Source organism: Semicossyphus pulcher, unplaced genomic scaffold (assembly GCF_022749685.1).
Source record: "Semicossyphus pulcher isolate SPU_LCO1_2020_fin unplaced genomic scaffold, fSemPul1.0.p SCAF_12, whole genome shotgun sequence".
NCBI lineage: Eukaryota > Metazoa > Chordata > Actinopteri > Labriformes > Labridae > Semicossyphus > Semicossyphus pulcher.
The window spans coordinates 31,509,671-31,526,594 of NW_027211626.1; the positions used below are offsets into that span (position 1 = coordinate 31,509,671).

The window sequence follows — 16,924 nt, forward strand, 5'->3', positions numbered from 1 at the left end:
TAGACTGGTTAACATGTTATTGTTCTTTTTATGTTATTGTTCTTGTTAGTTGTTCGTTAATGTATGAAGACATTGAACTTGGAATATTGTGAAAATATCAAGTGCAGTTTTGGGATAATTTCCTTTGTACACAATTAAAATATTCATGGTCACTTTTGACCGGGAACACAACAGGTATTACTTATTATGACTGTATAAAAAAATGTAATGGTTTCAACGCAAATGTCCTTGATAACTTTGACCCAAAGTAGTCTGTAATATACAGTATACCATGTGTCATCTGATTATTTCTTATACTCAAAATAATCCAGGAATTATGTTTTTTAGAACTTGCTTTCAAGTGTATAAGATCAGATCAATGATGCACACAGGCCACTAAAACCATATAGAAGTTCAAAACTTTCAATATTCACTAGAACTTAAGTTAATTAAAAAAATCTAACACAACAAGTAGTGATAATGTGTATTAATACAGTTTTTTATGGTGAGTCTTAGTGGAATGATCATTTCTGACCGGGAACACAAAATTGTTTAACACAAAATGAACACAACACAAGGGTTAAGTGTTGGAGGTAATTCAGAGGAGCTGAAAGATTCCTTAAACATGTCAATCAAAAGTGGTGTTAATTTATCAAAGAATTTCTTATAAAATTCAATTGGAAAGCCATCAGGCCCTGGGCACTTTCCAGATTGCATGGAGAATATCACTCCCTTAAGCTCATCTACAGTAATTGGTTCCCCAAGCCTTTTAACAGAATCTGGATAAGCTTTAGTTATGTCCAATGTCTCAAAGAAGTTATCAAAAGAAGGAGAATCAGAATTTCAGAGGAATATAACAAGCTATAAAACTTTTTGAACTGATCATTAATTTTCCTAGGGTCGGATGTTATACCAGAAGGAGTTTGAATTTGTTGAATCTGATGAGAGGTGGAAGCCTGCCGCAGCTGATGGGCTAACAGTTTACCTGCTTTGTCCCATAGACTGTATAAATAATGGACGTAGTCTCCGTGACGTCACCCATTGGTTTCTGAAGAAGCATTTGGAAGCCCGAATTGCGCCGCCGCTGGGGGTCGCCATATTGGAAATGCCAGAGACGGCTAATCTAGAGACGGGCAAAGAGGCGGAGCGCGACCGAGCTACAGCCTATGGCTGAGCTCTATGGGCGGGCCGCATGAATCAGCCAGCTACGGCTATGAAGCTAGGCTATATGCTCCTCAGCGTAGCTAACAGTTATTATCCATAGACTGTATACATCATGAATGAGCTGGTTTGACTTTCCCAGGAGGAGATTCTGTCGGTGACTGACTGCAGGTGTTTAGTTATCAGACTAAAGAAGTAGCAGACTCGCTGCTCGCTCGCCCGGTGAGAGAGCGGCGAGCCGACACGTAACGGGAAACGTAAAAGAACCGGTCTCTTCATCACTACGGTCCGCTGTAATCTCTCCGGGGAAACGCCAACAACTCCTGACTCCTATTTACTGACTGACGATTAAATAAATAAACACTGCACAGGCTAACAAGCAGCTAAAGGAAGCACAGTATATCTGCTACTTAGTGCTACAAATATTTCAATACAGTAACACTAACATTTAACTCACCGAAAAGCTGGAGCTCAGACTTCTTGCACAGCCATAAAGTTCCATAAATCCCACAGAGAGATTATTTGTCCAAACTTTCAATGAAAAAATCCCCAAAAGTCTCCAACAACACAAACAGGTGAAGTTAAGCTCAGTGTCTGTGTGTCTGTGTTGACGTCTAGCAGACAGCCAGCAGGATCCAACCGTCAATCAAGTGATCCGGCCCCTATGATTTAAGGCTTAATATAAATAAAACAAGTGTGTTATAAAAAAAATTAACCCCCCTTACAGTTATCCTGAACAATAAAATTAGCTATTTATAACAAAACCGTTTTTGTACCAGGCTGTAAACATGTTTATTTCTGCTGTAAAAATGGGCATTTTCCCACCTGCTGTAATGTTATTTCTTGTTTTCTGGAGCCAGCCTCAAGTGGCCACTTGAGGAACTGCAGTTTTTTGCACTTCCGCATTGGCTTCATTTTTCAACACCGGAGGTTGCCGCTTGCTTTGTCCCCATACTCGTAGTGAAAATGTTTAGCTTTAAGTAATAGATCCACGGTTTGATTAGTAGAGAGAACATCAAATTCTGCTTGTAGGGAGAGGCGCTCCTTGTATATGTTTGGGGATGGGGAGGAGGCATAAATGTTATCAAGCTGTAGAATGCGTTGCCTAAGTTCCTGTAATCTTTTTTTCCTCTTTTTATCCTCAAAGCTACTATATGAAATAATCTCACCACGTATATAAGCCTTCAAAAAAACTCTTCCATAAAGGAGAGAATGATTTTAGAAGATTTTGAAGGTATAGCAGCACTAAGTGATGAGCGATCTAATACAGTATTAAGACAACAGTTAAAATCTCCTCCCAAAATGAGTTTACATGTGGACAAATTAGGTAGTTTAGAGAACATTAATTGGAAGAAGGCCTCATTGTCCCAGTTAGGACCGTATACGTTAGCGAGAACGACTGGAGTGTTGTAAAGTTGCCCTGATACTAGAATATATCTCCCATTAGGGTCAGAGATAACATTAGATGACAGAAAATTAACAGGAGGACAGACAGACAGACAGATAGGCGGAAGGATGGAGGGAGTTTTAATTCTACTTCAAACTAAAGGAAGAGGAAACGTCCGTATTCCGTCTCGTATATCCGACACCTGAACACACCACCATCGTTTCCTTAGTGACAGACAGTTATCTGACATCATCTCTCCCAGCAGGACAAAGAAGAGTCGATCAGGTGTTCATAAACATTTCAGAGAGTATGTCCTGTCATTGTTGATCAATCATCCTGCTCTCGGGACTTATTTTGTTTACAAAACACTTCGTCAGATTTTCACGCCCCTCCCCCATCTCACATTAAACAAGCTACCTAGTAGAGAAAAGCATTAACAAAATCTGGGCTAAGGTGTAGTATCTGTGTGCTGCTCATTTATTGTTCACCTGACACACGTCTGGATCTGACAGACTTTTACGTCCTCGTGTCATGAGCTCTTACTTGCTCCCATCATGGTGAGTTTTGTGTCACAATTACCCTTTTTCAACCGAGGCAGTTTCAGGGCCGGTTTGGAGCCAGTGCTCAATTGAGAACCAGTTTTTAGTGTTTCGGCAGCAAAAGAACTGACTCTCTGCCTTGCAAAAAATGTTCAAAATCCAGAGTCCAAAAAATCATGTTGGGTAGCAGTCCAAAAAATCATTTTCTATGGAATGCTATCAGTAAAAGTGTTTGTGGGTAGTAGAATAGTAGAAAATGGTGTGTGTGTGTGTGTGTGTGTGTGTAGGGTGCAGGGACCATGAGCAAGAAGGCTCATGTAGGGTCATTCAGCAGTCCTTTTGTAGTCTCATGTAGAGGCCTCCAGCAGCAGACACAACTTTGATATAGGCTGTCGAAGAGTGGTGGTCTGGGTTTTCATCACCATCATCATCATCATCATCATCATCATCATCACCATCACCTTCACCATCATCATTATCACCATCATCATCACCACCATCATCATCACCACCATCATCATCACCACCATCGTCATCATCATCATCATCACCATCATCATTACCATCATCACCACCACCATCGTCATCATCATCATCATCATCATCATCATCACCATCACCATCATCATCATCACCATCACCATCGTCATCATCATCATCATCTTCATCATCACCATCATCATCACCATCACCATCACCATCGTCACCATCCCCATCTCTATCACCATCACCATCACCATCCTCATCTAATCATCACCATCGTCATCATCATCATCACCATCTTCATCATCTCCATCATCATCATCATTATTATCATCATCACCATCATCATCACCATCTTCATCATCACCATCAGCATCATCACCATCACCATCTTCATCACCATCTCCATCACCATCATCAGCAGGTCAGAGCAGCTCTGTGCTTGTCAGAGGTCATTATTGTGTTTCAGGTCATTAGTTCACCTGTAGGACTCTTTAAACTCAGTGTTTCAGCCTGATGGTTATTTTGCAGAACGTCTCAGTAAAGCTGTTTCTGTCTCACCAGCTTTCCTGTGAAATCACAATACTAATGTATATATTTATACATATACTGTATATTATATGATAATATATTTCAACTCTGTTTTGTTGTCCATATGTTCCAGTGTAACATTCTGATGGTCAGTGTGAAAACTGATCAACAGTCAGGCAGTGTTGTAGTACTTGAGCCCAGGACTCGGGTCCTGATTTTCAGGACTAGTGACTCGGACTTGGACTCTGACACGCGCATGATAGCATTCGGATTCAGAAGACGGAGAGAAGGACTCAGACTTATTTATTGATAAGAACAGTTCTGTTGTGTTGAATAATTGATAGAGTTTGGAGTGAGGACTGTCACGTGTGTTTATCTGCATGCACGTTCACTCGCAGTCTTGTTCAGCAGCTGTTCTGGCTCCACAAATCATGCGTTTTGCTTTCAAAGATTTTACACCAAATGTTAGAAAGCTACCTGGATATTTTGTGAGTGCAAGTGCACAAGAAAAAAAATCTCTGCATACTTGGATGATGTGTGATGTTAATACAACCAAAGTTAAATGTACCTCTAAGTTACTGTCACTGTAAATGATCTGTGTATGCAGCATTCGGTGTGTCGTAGTGATGTGCAGATTGCAGTCATGTCACTGTGGATTGGACTAACGGGGTCTTAAAAATTAGAACTTTTGTTAATAGTGGGTGGTTTGCAGGTATTTAAACGTTTATGAGACACCTGCACCCGCATTTCCGCACAACACACAGCGCTGAAACTTCATTGATTATTTAAGTGTGTAGACACGCAGACAGGATCAGTCTGTATCTAATTATAATTAAATGAAATGTGTTTTCTACACATTTCACGAGTAAGGACCACACCATCAATGAGATACATTTGGACCATTTATTATTACGATAGAATGTGAAACAATTTGAATATGAGGATAATAATGATAGCTTGGGTGGCCATTTGGCGGAGAACCACTTTTGTCCATAAAAATCCCCAAAACCGGCAGAAAGGGCAGCGCATGTGAAAAGATGAATGCTGTGCGGGTTAGAAAGACGGTCATCATACAGAAATGTGATAGGACTTGCTTCGAGAAGCGACGGTGCTGCAAACGCGATTGATGGGTGGGTGACGGAATAGTGGAAGAAAGGCGACTGAATGTGGAGGGCCAGCTTTGGTTCTGTGGTTTTTTGAAGGGGATGGTGCAGGCGGTGGCAGGGTGCGCTGCCTACATACGTGGCAGCTGAGACCAGAGCAGGCTGCGAAAGTGTGGCAGTACAGCTCTTGATCCAGGCAACCCCAGGAGGTGCCCTGATTAAATTGCTGCAGGCGAGCTGCTGCGTTGGAGGCCCAACTCGAGGACCAAGGAGAGGTAATCATCAAGCTCCTGCTACGGGCTGGGTAGACAGAGCAGATGACGTCAGAGGAAGAGCGGATGGCATGGCGAATGAAGGCTGATGGGCGCAGCCAGGTGTGGGTGCCAATCCAGTTGGCAGTGCTGATAGTGGAGGTTGCAGGGAGGAGAGAAAAGAGAGAGAACTTGGCAGCACGAGGCCAGTAGATGGTGGTGGAAGCGAGTGGGACGAAAAGGCAGTAGAGAGAGAACCTGGCAACCCGGTGCCAGTAGAGAGTGACCGATGTAGGTGGGACGAAAAGGCAGTAGAGAGAGAACCTGGCAACACGGTGCTAGTAGAGGGTGGCTGATGTAGGTGGGAAGGAGGGGCAGTAGGGAGAGAAACTAGAAACCCAGTGCCAGTAGAGGGCAGAGGAGGCAGGTGAGATGAAGAAGCAGTAGGGAGAGAACCTTGCAACCAGGTGCCTGTGGAGGTTGGTGGAAACCAGCGGGAAGGAGGGGCAGAAGGGAGAGGACCTGGCAACCCGGTGCCAGTAGAGGGCAGTAGAAGCAGGTGAGATGAAGAAGCAGTGAGAAAAGAACCTGGCAACCTGGTGCCAGTAGAGAGCAGTGGAGGCAGGTGAGATGAAGAAGCAGCAGGAAGAGGCCCTGGCAACCCGGTGCCAGTAGAGAGCGGCAGATGAAGTTGGGAAGACGAGGCAGTGGGGAGAGAACCTGGCAACCCCGTGCCAGTAGAGGGCAGTGGAAGCATGTGAGATGAAGAAGCAGTGGGAAAAGAACCTGGCAACCGGGGCAAGTAGACAGCGGCAGATGAAGTTGGGATGAAGAGGCAATGGGGAGAGAACCTGGCAACCCGGTGCAAGTAGAGAGCGGCAGACGAAGTTGGGATGAAGAGGCAAATGGGAGAGAACCTGGCAACCCGGTGCAAGTAGAGAGTGGCAGACGAAGTTGGGATGAAGAAGTAATGGGGAGAGAAGCTGGCAACTCGGTGTCAGAAGTTATGTTAGGTTGAGCGAGTGAAAGGTTGTCGGAGTGAAGCAAACCTGGCAACCTGGGAGGAGCCGTTGGGAGCGTAGTGACGTCAAGCCTGTGTATGCTCCGCCGACGTGTGGCTACGGAAGTGGCAGTTTGTTTTGGAATTGTTTGTTGCTGGAAGGAGTGTGTAAAAAGTGTAAAGAGTTTTACTTTGTTGTCAGAGCGGTGGTAGTTGATTCCCCTTTCCTTTAAAGCTCTTTGGAGGCCCACGACCATCCAGTCAGAGATGGAGAAGGAGAGGGAACCTCCGGGAGACCGAACCGCAGAGTGCGAGCTGGACCGGCCGTGGGCTCGGCGTGGAGTTGAGCTTGTGTCCCTCGCAGGTCGCCGGCCACGGGGGGCCGCAACGGAGTGCTGTCAGGTCTCTCACTACAGTTTGTTTTTTTGTTTTTTTGTTTGTTTTCCTCCTAACATGATTTAAACTCTGAACTAATGTTTATGAGCTGAATCTGATCATATGTTTCAGGTCTTTAGGTTCATGAGTTCACCCAGAGAGGAAACAGTGACACAGGTGTGAAGTGACTGAACCCTTTACAAAAAACATATCTTCATCTGACTTTAAATATTAGTTGTTTTTTATGACATTTTCTAACATTTAAATAAAAAATGAAACTCTTAGCAAATGATGGTAAACACCTGAATGAATATTTTAACTTGCTGTGAATATTACAGTAAATTGTTTCTTCCCCTTTACAGAGTGAATGACTGGAGGGATGGAGAGACGCTGCCCCCTGCTGACAGTACAGCTGAAGAGTCTGTGTCAGGATGTGTCTGTAACATGATGTTTGTTTGCCACAAAATATGAATGAAACGTTGCCTCTGGTTTTGTTGTAAAACTGTGAGTTTCAAACATGTTAAAATATAATTATAAATATATTCTATTCCTCCTAATCTGCGCCCTGTTTTGTTCTAAATAGTCAGACAGTAATAGTCGGATTAACGTGTAGTTTATGTTACAGAGTGCCTTTCACTAAACACATGAATGACTATGACTGTACCTGGCCCTACAACAGGTCAGCAGCAAAATGCTGCTCCAGGTGAGGCTCGAACTCACAACCTCGGCATTGCTCTACAGTGTACTGACATATAAGTACCGCGCGCTAACCGATTGCGCCACTGGAGCTCACTGTTACCTGACCGCAGATCAGTTTATAAACCAAAGAGCGCGGAGTGACGGGATGGAGCTGTTTCTGTCATTTTATTCTTAAACGCTATCACTCTGACTGCACACACACCTTTATATTTAATATCAAGGTACGAAAAGACAGTGCTGGGCTGAATAATGGTGAAAATACAGTTCATTTGTCACATGAAACGCTTTGATACCGTGTCAGCAGTATGACTGAGCAGACAGACCTGATAATAACACGATAACTCGCTTCATTTATGGTGACATAATGTGTTAGCAGTTGTCCATGGGTGTAGAATAAACATTTGTTTAGACCTGTGTATGGACCGCGCAGCTGTCTGGGCATTAAGTGACATAAATAATTTCCATTTACTACTTCCGGTTTTCAGACGCGTCTCGGTCTCTACCGCCGCCATGTTGGAGCGGAGTCCTGTCCTGTTCAAAGAGTGAACACCGCCGGTCTTCTGTGCGGGTTTTGTCTCATAGTAAAACCAAAACCCAGAGAATGACGTTTCACAGAGATATGACAAGATATGACACAATATTTAACTGTTATGAACATGTTGAATTTGATCTATCTACACAAATGATCAAATGATACCTATTTTAATATGAAATACGGTAAAGTAACTGCTTGATGCTAAATTCAGAAAACCTTTATCATGTCAAGACAAAAAAATGAAAATGTTTATCGAAGTTATATCTGTGAAGGTTCTCAGTCATTCATGTCATAGTTGTCTACAAGTGAAAGCTCATACTGTACATTATCATACTGTACATTATCACACTGTACATGATCATACTTACATTATTGTACTGTAAATTATCACACTGCACATTATCACACTGTACATTATCATACTTAACTTATTGTACTGTACATTATCACACTGCACAGTATCACACTGTACATTATCATACTTACATAATCACACTGTACATTATCGTATTGTACATAATCACACTGCACTGTATTGTAATTTACATTATAAGTTAGTTTATCATACTGCACATTATCAAACTGTACATTATCACACTGTACATTATCGTACTTACATTATTGTACTGTAAATTATCACACTGCACATTATCACACTGTACATTATCATACTTAAATTATTGTACTGTACATTATCACACTGCACATTACCATACTGTACATTATCACAATGCACATTGTCATACTTACATTATTGTACTGTACATTATCACACTGCACACTATACTGTACATTATCATACTGTACATTATCACTGTACATTCAATCCAATCCAATCCAATCCACTTTATTTATATAGCACATTTTAAAAACAACAAGGTTACCAAAGTGCTGCACAACAGATAAAAACAGTAAACAAATCAAATTCAAATGTTAAAATAAATATATAAAAAGTAAAAGATTAAAAAACACAGTAAAATAAAAGCATATAAAAGCACTAAGAAATACATAAAACACAAAACAACAACCAATGATTTAGAAACAATAAAAGACAAACAGAGACCACACAACTCTCATGCCTGATTAAAAGCCAAGGAATAAAAATGTGTTTTAAGACAAGATTTAAAAGTATCTAGAGTGGGGGCCATTTTGACGTGGGTGGGTAGCTCATTCCACAATTTAGGAGCTACCACTGAAAAAGCACGGTCACCCCTGGTCTTATGTCTGCTTTTTGGGATGACAAGACGCAGCTGATCAGCGGACCTCAATGCTCTTGAGGGGGTGTAGGTGTGTATGAGGTCTGTGATGTACTGAGGCGCCAGACCATTTAATGACTTAAGAACAAACAATAAAATCTTAAAATTAATTCTAAAATGGACAGGGAGCCAGTGGAGGGAGGCGAGAACGGGGGTAATGTGTTCATGTTTGCGCGTTCCTGTTAAAAGACGAGCAGCCGCGTTTTGGACTAACTGTAAGCGAGCAAGGGAGGCCTGGTTGATGCCAGTGTAAAGTGCATTACAGTGGTCCAAACAGGTCGAGATAAAAGCATGAATTAAGCACTCAAAATCATTAAAAGATACAACAGATTTTATTTTAGATAAAAGCCACAGATGATAAAAACTTGTTTTAACTACTGAGTTTATCTGTTTATCAAGTTTAAAATCACTGTCCATTTTGACGCCGAGGTTTGTGACTATGGGTTTTACATATGACTGCAGGGAGCCCAGGTCTATAGGAGGGACATCACAACCTCGACTAGGTCCAAACACCATGACCTCAGTTTTGTCTTCATTTAAGTTTAAAAAATTAAAAGCCATTTATGCCTTGATGTCCTTTAGACACTCTAGTAGGGGTATCAGGAAGCTCTTATCATTTCTCTTAAGCAGCAGGTAGATTTGGGAGTCGTCCGCATAAAAATGGTAACTGTGTCAAAAGCAGCAGTAAGGTCTAAAAGCATAAGAATGGCTGAGTCACCGGAGTCAGTAGTTAATAAAAGGTCATTAAAAACCCTTAAAAGTGCAGACTCAGTGCTATGAAAAGCTTTAAAACCAGACTGAAAAATCTCAAGAATGCCATGTACTTCTAAAAAGGACTGTAGTTGTACAAGTACAGTTTTCTCTAAGATTTTTGAGATAAAAGGAAGCTTTAAGATAGGTCTATAATTTGATAGAACCGAAGTGTCCAGATTTGGCTTCTTCAATAGGGGTTCCACAACTGCTTCTTTAAAATATGTTGGGACAACACCTGAAGCAAGACTGCTATTAATAATTTTTTGGACACAAAGTCCAATAGTCTCCCAGACCTCTTCAAAGAGGCGAGGAGGAACAATGTCTGCGGGACAGGATGAGGGTTTAAGTTGAGTGACAATTTTTGTGAGAGATGAAAGTGACACAGACTCAAACCGATTTAAAACAGTTGAGCAAGTGACGGCTGAGGAAGGTTCAAAAGAGGGGGGTGAGATATGAGTTCTGATGGTTACAACCTTATCAATAAAAAAGCAGAGAAAATCTTCACAGACTTGTGACGAAGCTTCCAGACAGGTGGATTGGGGAGCATTTAAAATTGAATCAATAGTTTTAAAAAGAACACGTGGTTTATTAAGATTTTGGGAAATAATATCAGAAAAATAGACTGTTTTTTCTGCTTTGACAGTTATCTGATATTTTCTCCAGCTTTCTTTTAGAATTTCATAAGACACATGAAGCCTAACTTTTTTCCACCTGCGCTCAGCTCTCCTGCACTCGCGCCTGGCCGCACGGGTGGTATCATTGAGCCAAGGCTCAGATTTGGGTCTGGGGCGCATCATTTTTTGTGGGGCGACAGTGTCAAGAGTGCCGGAACAGGTGGAAAGAAAGGTAGTAGTCAATTTTTCCGTGTGAAGGTAGGCAGAGGGCATTGTGTCAAACTGATTTGCAATGATAAATGCAGAGGAAAACTGAGCAGCGGTGGAAGGTTTAAGCATGGGACAGTAGCGCACAGAAGCACACGGTTTAAAACTACGACAGGGCAAGTTAAAATCAAATAAATCAGGCATGTGGTCAGAGAACACTGCGTCACATACCTGAACATTCAAAATAGGCATGTCATGTGATAAAACGAGGTCTAACGTGTGTCCATGTTCTTGTGTGGGTCTAGTAACATATTGTACAAAGTTAAAAGCATCAATCAAAAACTTAAAAGTCTTTAGCCAGTGGCTTAAAAGGACAGCAGACATGCACGTAAAAATCACCAACACATAAAATCCTGTCATAGTTTGTCATGATGCCAGCCAAGAAATCAGAGAGGTGTTTTATAAAGTCTCTGTTATATTTAGGCGGCCGGTAGATCACCGCACAAAGTACCGGGGCTGACCGACCTAGTTCAAACAAGTTCAGTTCAAAAGAGGAGAAAGACATTGGCGGTAGAGGCTTGCAATATAAACTGTTTTTAAAGACAATCGCTATTCCTCCTCCACGACCAGAGGTCCTCGGTGTATTAATAAAAGTACAATCCGGAGGCAAAAGCTCTGTGAAGGCGGCTGACTCACCCACATTTCTCCAGGTTTCCGTCAGAAAAAGTACATCCAAATCGTGCGAGGTGAAGAAGTCTTGGAGGATGAAAGTCATCACCGATCTCGCGTTTACCAGCGCACATCTAGGACATTATCACACTGCACATTATAACACTGCACATTATCACTCTGCACATTGTCATACTGTACATTATAACTTACTTTATCATACTGCACATTATCACACTGTACATTATCACACAGTACATAATCATACTTACATTAACATACTGTACATTATCGTACTGTACCTTATCACACTGCACATTATCGTACTGTACATTATCACACTGCATATTATCACACTGCACATTATCATAATGTACATTATCACACATTACATTATTATACTGTATATTATCATACTGTACATTATCATACTGTACATTATCATACTGTGCATTATGACACTGTACATTATAATACTGTACATTATAACACTACATTATCACACTGTACATAATCACACTGCACATTATCGTACTGTACATTATCATACTTACATTATCACACCGTACATAATCACACTGCACATTATCGTACTGTAGATTATCACACTGCACATTATCGTACTGTACATTAACACATTGCACATTATCACACTGCACATTATTACACTGTACATTATTGAACTGTATATTATCTTACTGTACATTATCACACTACATTATCACACTGTACATGATCACACTATATTATCATGTACATTATCACACTTCACATTATCATACTCTACATTATCACAGTCCACATTATCATACTTACATTATCACACTGCACATTATCATACTTACATTATTGTACTGCACATTATTACACTGCACATTATCATACTTACATTATCACACTGTATATTATCATATGTACTTTATCACACTGCACATTATCACACTGTACATAATCACACTGCACATAATCATGCTGTACATTATGACAGTGCACATTATGACACTGCACATTATCGTACCGTACATTATCACACTGCACATTATCATAATGTACATTATCACACAGTACATAATCATACTTACATTAACATACTGTACATTATCGTACTGTACCTTATCACACTGCACATTATCGTACTGTACATTATCACACTGCACATTATCATACTGTACATTATCACACAGTACATTATCATACTGTATATTATCACACTGCACATCATACTGTACATTATCATACTGTGCATTATGACACTGTACATTATAATACTGTACATTATAACACTACATTATCACACTGTAAATTATCACGCTGCACATTATCATACTTACATTATTTTACTGCACATTATCATACTGTACATTATCATACTGAACATTATCACACTTACATTATCATTCTGTACATTATCACACTGCACATTATCATACTTACATTATCACACTGTACATAATCACACTGCACATTATCGTACTGTACATTATCACACTGCACATTATCATACTTACATTATCGTACTGTACATTATACTGTACATTATCACACAGTACATAATCATACTTAGATTATAGTATTGTACATAATCACACCGTACATTATCATGTACATTATCATACTTACGTTATCATACTGTACATTATCATACTGAACATTATCACACTAACATTATCATACTGTACATTATCACACTGTACATAATCACACTGCACATTATCGTACTGTACATTATCACATTGCACATTATCACACTGCACATTATCATACTGTACATCATCACACTGCACATTATCGTACTGTACATTATTATACTGTACATTATCACACTGCACATTATCATACTGTACATTATTATTCTGCACATTATCATATTGCACATGATCATACTGTATATTATCACACTGCACATTATCACACTGCACATTACCATACTGTACATTATCATACTGAACATTATCATACTTCTTGATGTGAGTCTTTGGTCCATGTTAAATGTGTACATGGTGAGTCTGTTGTGTATATTTAACGGAGCAGAGGAATTTTCTTCAAGAAGATAATAAAGTATCTATAACATTATTTCACATTCTTTTCTAATGTAGTGAGACATGTGTAACTCTTAACATCTTTGTTTTCATCATTAAAAACAAGTTACTGTCTTCACCTGTAGCTACACATTAAATCAGTTTAGAACTTGTCCTGTCTTTGTAATGACAGTAAATGAACCTGTTTATGAAGAAGAGCATCCTCTCTGCTCCACAGGGCGAGGCTCCACGAGGCTCACAGTCACTCTTAGTGTCAGAGTCCAGTCCAGTTCACTGATGAAGGCTCTCTGCTCATTTCCCTACACAAACGTTCTCTATGTACCTTTCAGAATAAAAGCCTGCACACACACAGAGTGAACAGAGCTTTTCTGTCCGCTCGGTCACTTTATGGTCGATGGCTGTGTTTGTTTCACTTCTGGACTCTGATCCATTCAGATAACTCTGTTATTAGACACACACTGAACAAACATACACACACAGATGCACATCTGCTCACACACTTTATGATCGCAGAGCCTCGCATCATATTTATACAGTCTGTTTGTGTCATCTCATTATTCATGATTAATAATCAGCTTTATAACACCTCATATATGTGTACAGACAAACCCTGCTCCTATTTCAACACCACAGTTACACAGTTTACATTTAGAAATGTTATTATTTATGATCTAATATGAATCATTTATGACTTTACAGGCCTGTAATCATGTAACCTGACGTGTGGTCAAAATGCACTTACACATACACCTGTACAGAGACACACTTCAGGAAATATTAATCTGTCAGATCAATACTTTAACCGCTCCTACACACACACACACATGCATGCACACACACACACACACACACACACACACACGCACTCCTTCCTCAGGTGGTCCAGGTCTGCTTCCTGGGTCATCCTTTGGTTCACAACCTCAAACACACACATCACTGTGTGACTGTGCTAGCATGGAGCCGCTTAATGTTTAGCCAAGGACACATACACACATACACAGGGCAGAGGGATTACAGACTCAGACACACACATGCTGCTCTGGATGGAGGCGACAGAGCTTCCTGTGAGGAGAAAACGAGGTGATAATGAAACAGGTGAGTTCATTCTGTTAATTATGATTCGTTATTATTTATTGTTTATTATGTTTAATTATTATTGTTTGTTGTGATTTGTTATTGTTTATTGTTTATGTTTAGTACCTGCTGAGGAAACAGTACAGGTGACATCAGGTTCCACACTCATTCATATCTGTACCAACCTACAGGTTCTAACAACATTCAGTAACCAACCAGCTTTTATTTTGGCAGGTTCAGCATCTTCTTTATTTATCAGACTTTTATTTAGAAGGGTAGTGTCATGGTGTGTGGTTTACAGAGAAAACTGGTTTCAACAAAGTTTCATGTTCAAGGTAAATAGTATACATATGTATATATATATAAACACATACATATATATATATAAAAACCCAACATATGTGCTCAAACAAACAGATGTGAGTGTACAAAGTCAACATCAGTATTTGTAAAATTTTGGGATATAATACGGTTTGTTTATTTTTTCTACTCACTGTTAAAATATTCTTTCATTGTATCCTCAGAGTGACTGTGGTACATTAAACATTTTATTATATTATATCATATTATGTCATTCAGAGTACTAAGCACATGAACGTTCAGGTGGTGGAGGTGGATCAAAGACAAACAGGTGTATGTTAAAGCACAGAGTGAAGCGTGTCACAGATCATCTTCTGGTTTGCTAATCTGGGTCATTAACCTGTTAATCCTCATGAGAGGCTCAGGAGCAGGGTTCACCTGTGTGTGTGTGTGTGTGTGTGTGTGTGTGTGTGTGTGTGTGTGTGTGTGTGTGTGTGTGTGTGTGACACACTCTGACCTGTTATAAGTCACTGAGAATACATATGTAAAGTAACTTTAACTGCTTTTAATCATTATATTTACATTGGGCTCAGAGACAGTGTTCATTCTTTGATGTTATTTTAAGCCTCACAGGTTTAAATTATTTTTGATAGTTTTTATATTTTTATATCATAAATTGAAATCTAGATATTTTCAGTTTAATTCTGATGAGTGAAATTAAGTTTACAATTATAACTTACAAATATAATTTCACATAAATAATATTATAACATGTATGAAGTATGATGACTATTGTAAATGATATTTTCATATTAACAATTATAGCTATTATAGATATGTAAACTTTACATTTCATGAAACAGATTTACACATCTTCACTGACAAACATCTAAGCGTGATGTTTACACAGTTTGTTTATTCATTTATGTAAATAATAACTGACATGTGAAATGACATCATAATCAGCATGTTGATATTTAAATGTATCTTTTGACTTTTATTTTGACTGAAACAGGTTCATGATTTAACATGTGATGATTTAACATTTGTGAAGCTCTGATCTGTTTCCTGTTTCCTTCAGTTTCACCTGTTTTAAAGGAACTTTTATGATTTTAGATCAAACACTGACTTTATTATTTTAAAGTGACCATAACTTTAATTCCTCTCAAACACGAGTGCAGTAAAACTTTGTGTCTCTGCAGTTACAAATGGAGCATTAGCGTGGTCACATGACCATCATGATGATGAAGGTCGCCCTCTGTCTGCAGCGGCCCGCCTCTACGTGTATGCGCTGCACGGCCTGCTGTGCGAGGTGGTGTTCACGGCGCTGTGGGACGGCTGCAGCTCGGGGGACGTGAGGCTGGGGGGTCACAGCAGCCTGTGGGCACTGCCCATGTACGCCTCTGCCATCTTTGTTATGGAGCGCCTGAGACGCCGCTTGCTGGCTCAGCCTCTCACCATCCGTCTGATTGCCTACACGCTGTTCATCTACCTGTGGGAGTTCAGCTGGGGGGCGGGGCTCAGCCTGCTGGGGGCATGTCCCTGGGACTACTCTGGTTACAGGTTTAATGTGGGGGGGCTGGTGACTTTGGAGTACGCTGTGTTCTGGGCAGGTGCAGCGTTTATAGCAGAGAGTCATGTGATCAAGACCACGCTGAGGCTGAGACTGAGGAGCTGACCTCACATCAGACTGAACACCGTCACAGTGCTGTGGGTTTATCATGATGGAGCTGACCATAGACTGCGTATAGGAAGTGGGCGTGGTCACTGTGATGTCACACTTTGCTTTGTGGACTGCTGTTTTGAAGCCTGATGTTCATAGATATAGACAGTGTGGTCGTTTCTATCAGAGGAGCAGGACATGATGTTGACATGAGAAAGGATGGGTCAGGAAATGTTTCTGTAGAGCAGGAGGGTCACTTTCTGAGCATGGCATGAAAATAACCAATCAGTGATGTGTGTTACACAT

General features: G+C 40.4%; 1 protein-coding gene and 1 non-coding gene across 2 annotated transcripts; one reads left to right on the plus strand and one right to left on the minus strand.

Moving 5' to 3' along the window:
- Positions 1 to 6,701: 6,701 nt before the first annotated feature.
- Positions 6,702 to 16,633, plus strand: LOC138588224 (transmembrane protein 229B-like). Its single transcript, XM_069658184.1, has 2 exons — positions 6,702 to 6,831; positions 16,137 to 16,633. Exons 1-2 carry the CDS (start codon positions 6,702 to 6,704, stop codon positions 16,631 to 16,633), a joined length of 627 nt encoding a protein of 208 aa, XP_069514285.1.
- Positions 7,505 to 7,598, minus strand: trnai-uau (transfer RNA isoleucine (anticodon UAU)). Its single transcript has 2 exons — positions 7,561 to 7,598; positions 7,505 to 7,540 (listed from the first exon to the last, which is right to left on the minus strand). It is a non-coding gene; the product is annotated as a tRNA-Ile (tRNA).
- Positions 16,634 to 16,924: the final 291 nt, after the last annotated feature.

What these genes read in the sequence shown, in the direction of transcription:
- LOC138588224 (XM_069658184.1), top strand. Translation starts at nt 6,702, where the DNA reads ATGGAGAAGGAGAGGGAACCTCCGGGAGACCGAACCGCAGAGTGCGAG. An exon ending in GGGGGCCGCAACGGAGTGCT is followed by an intron (nt 6,832 to 16,136) that starts GTCAGGTCTCTC and finishes ACACGAGTGCAG; the next exon opens with TAAAACTTTGTGTCTCTGCA.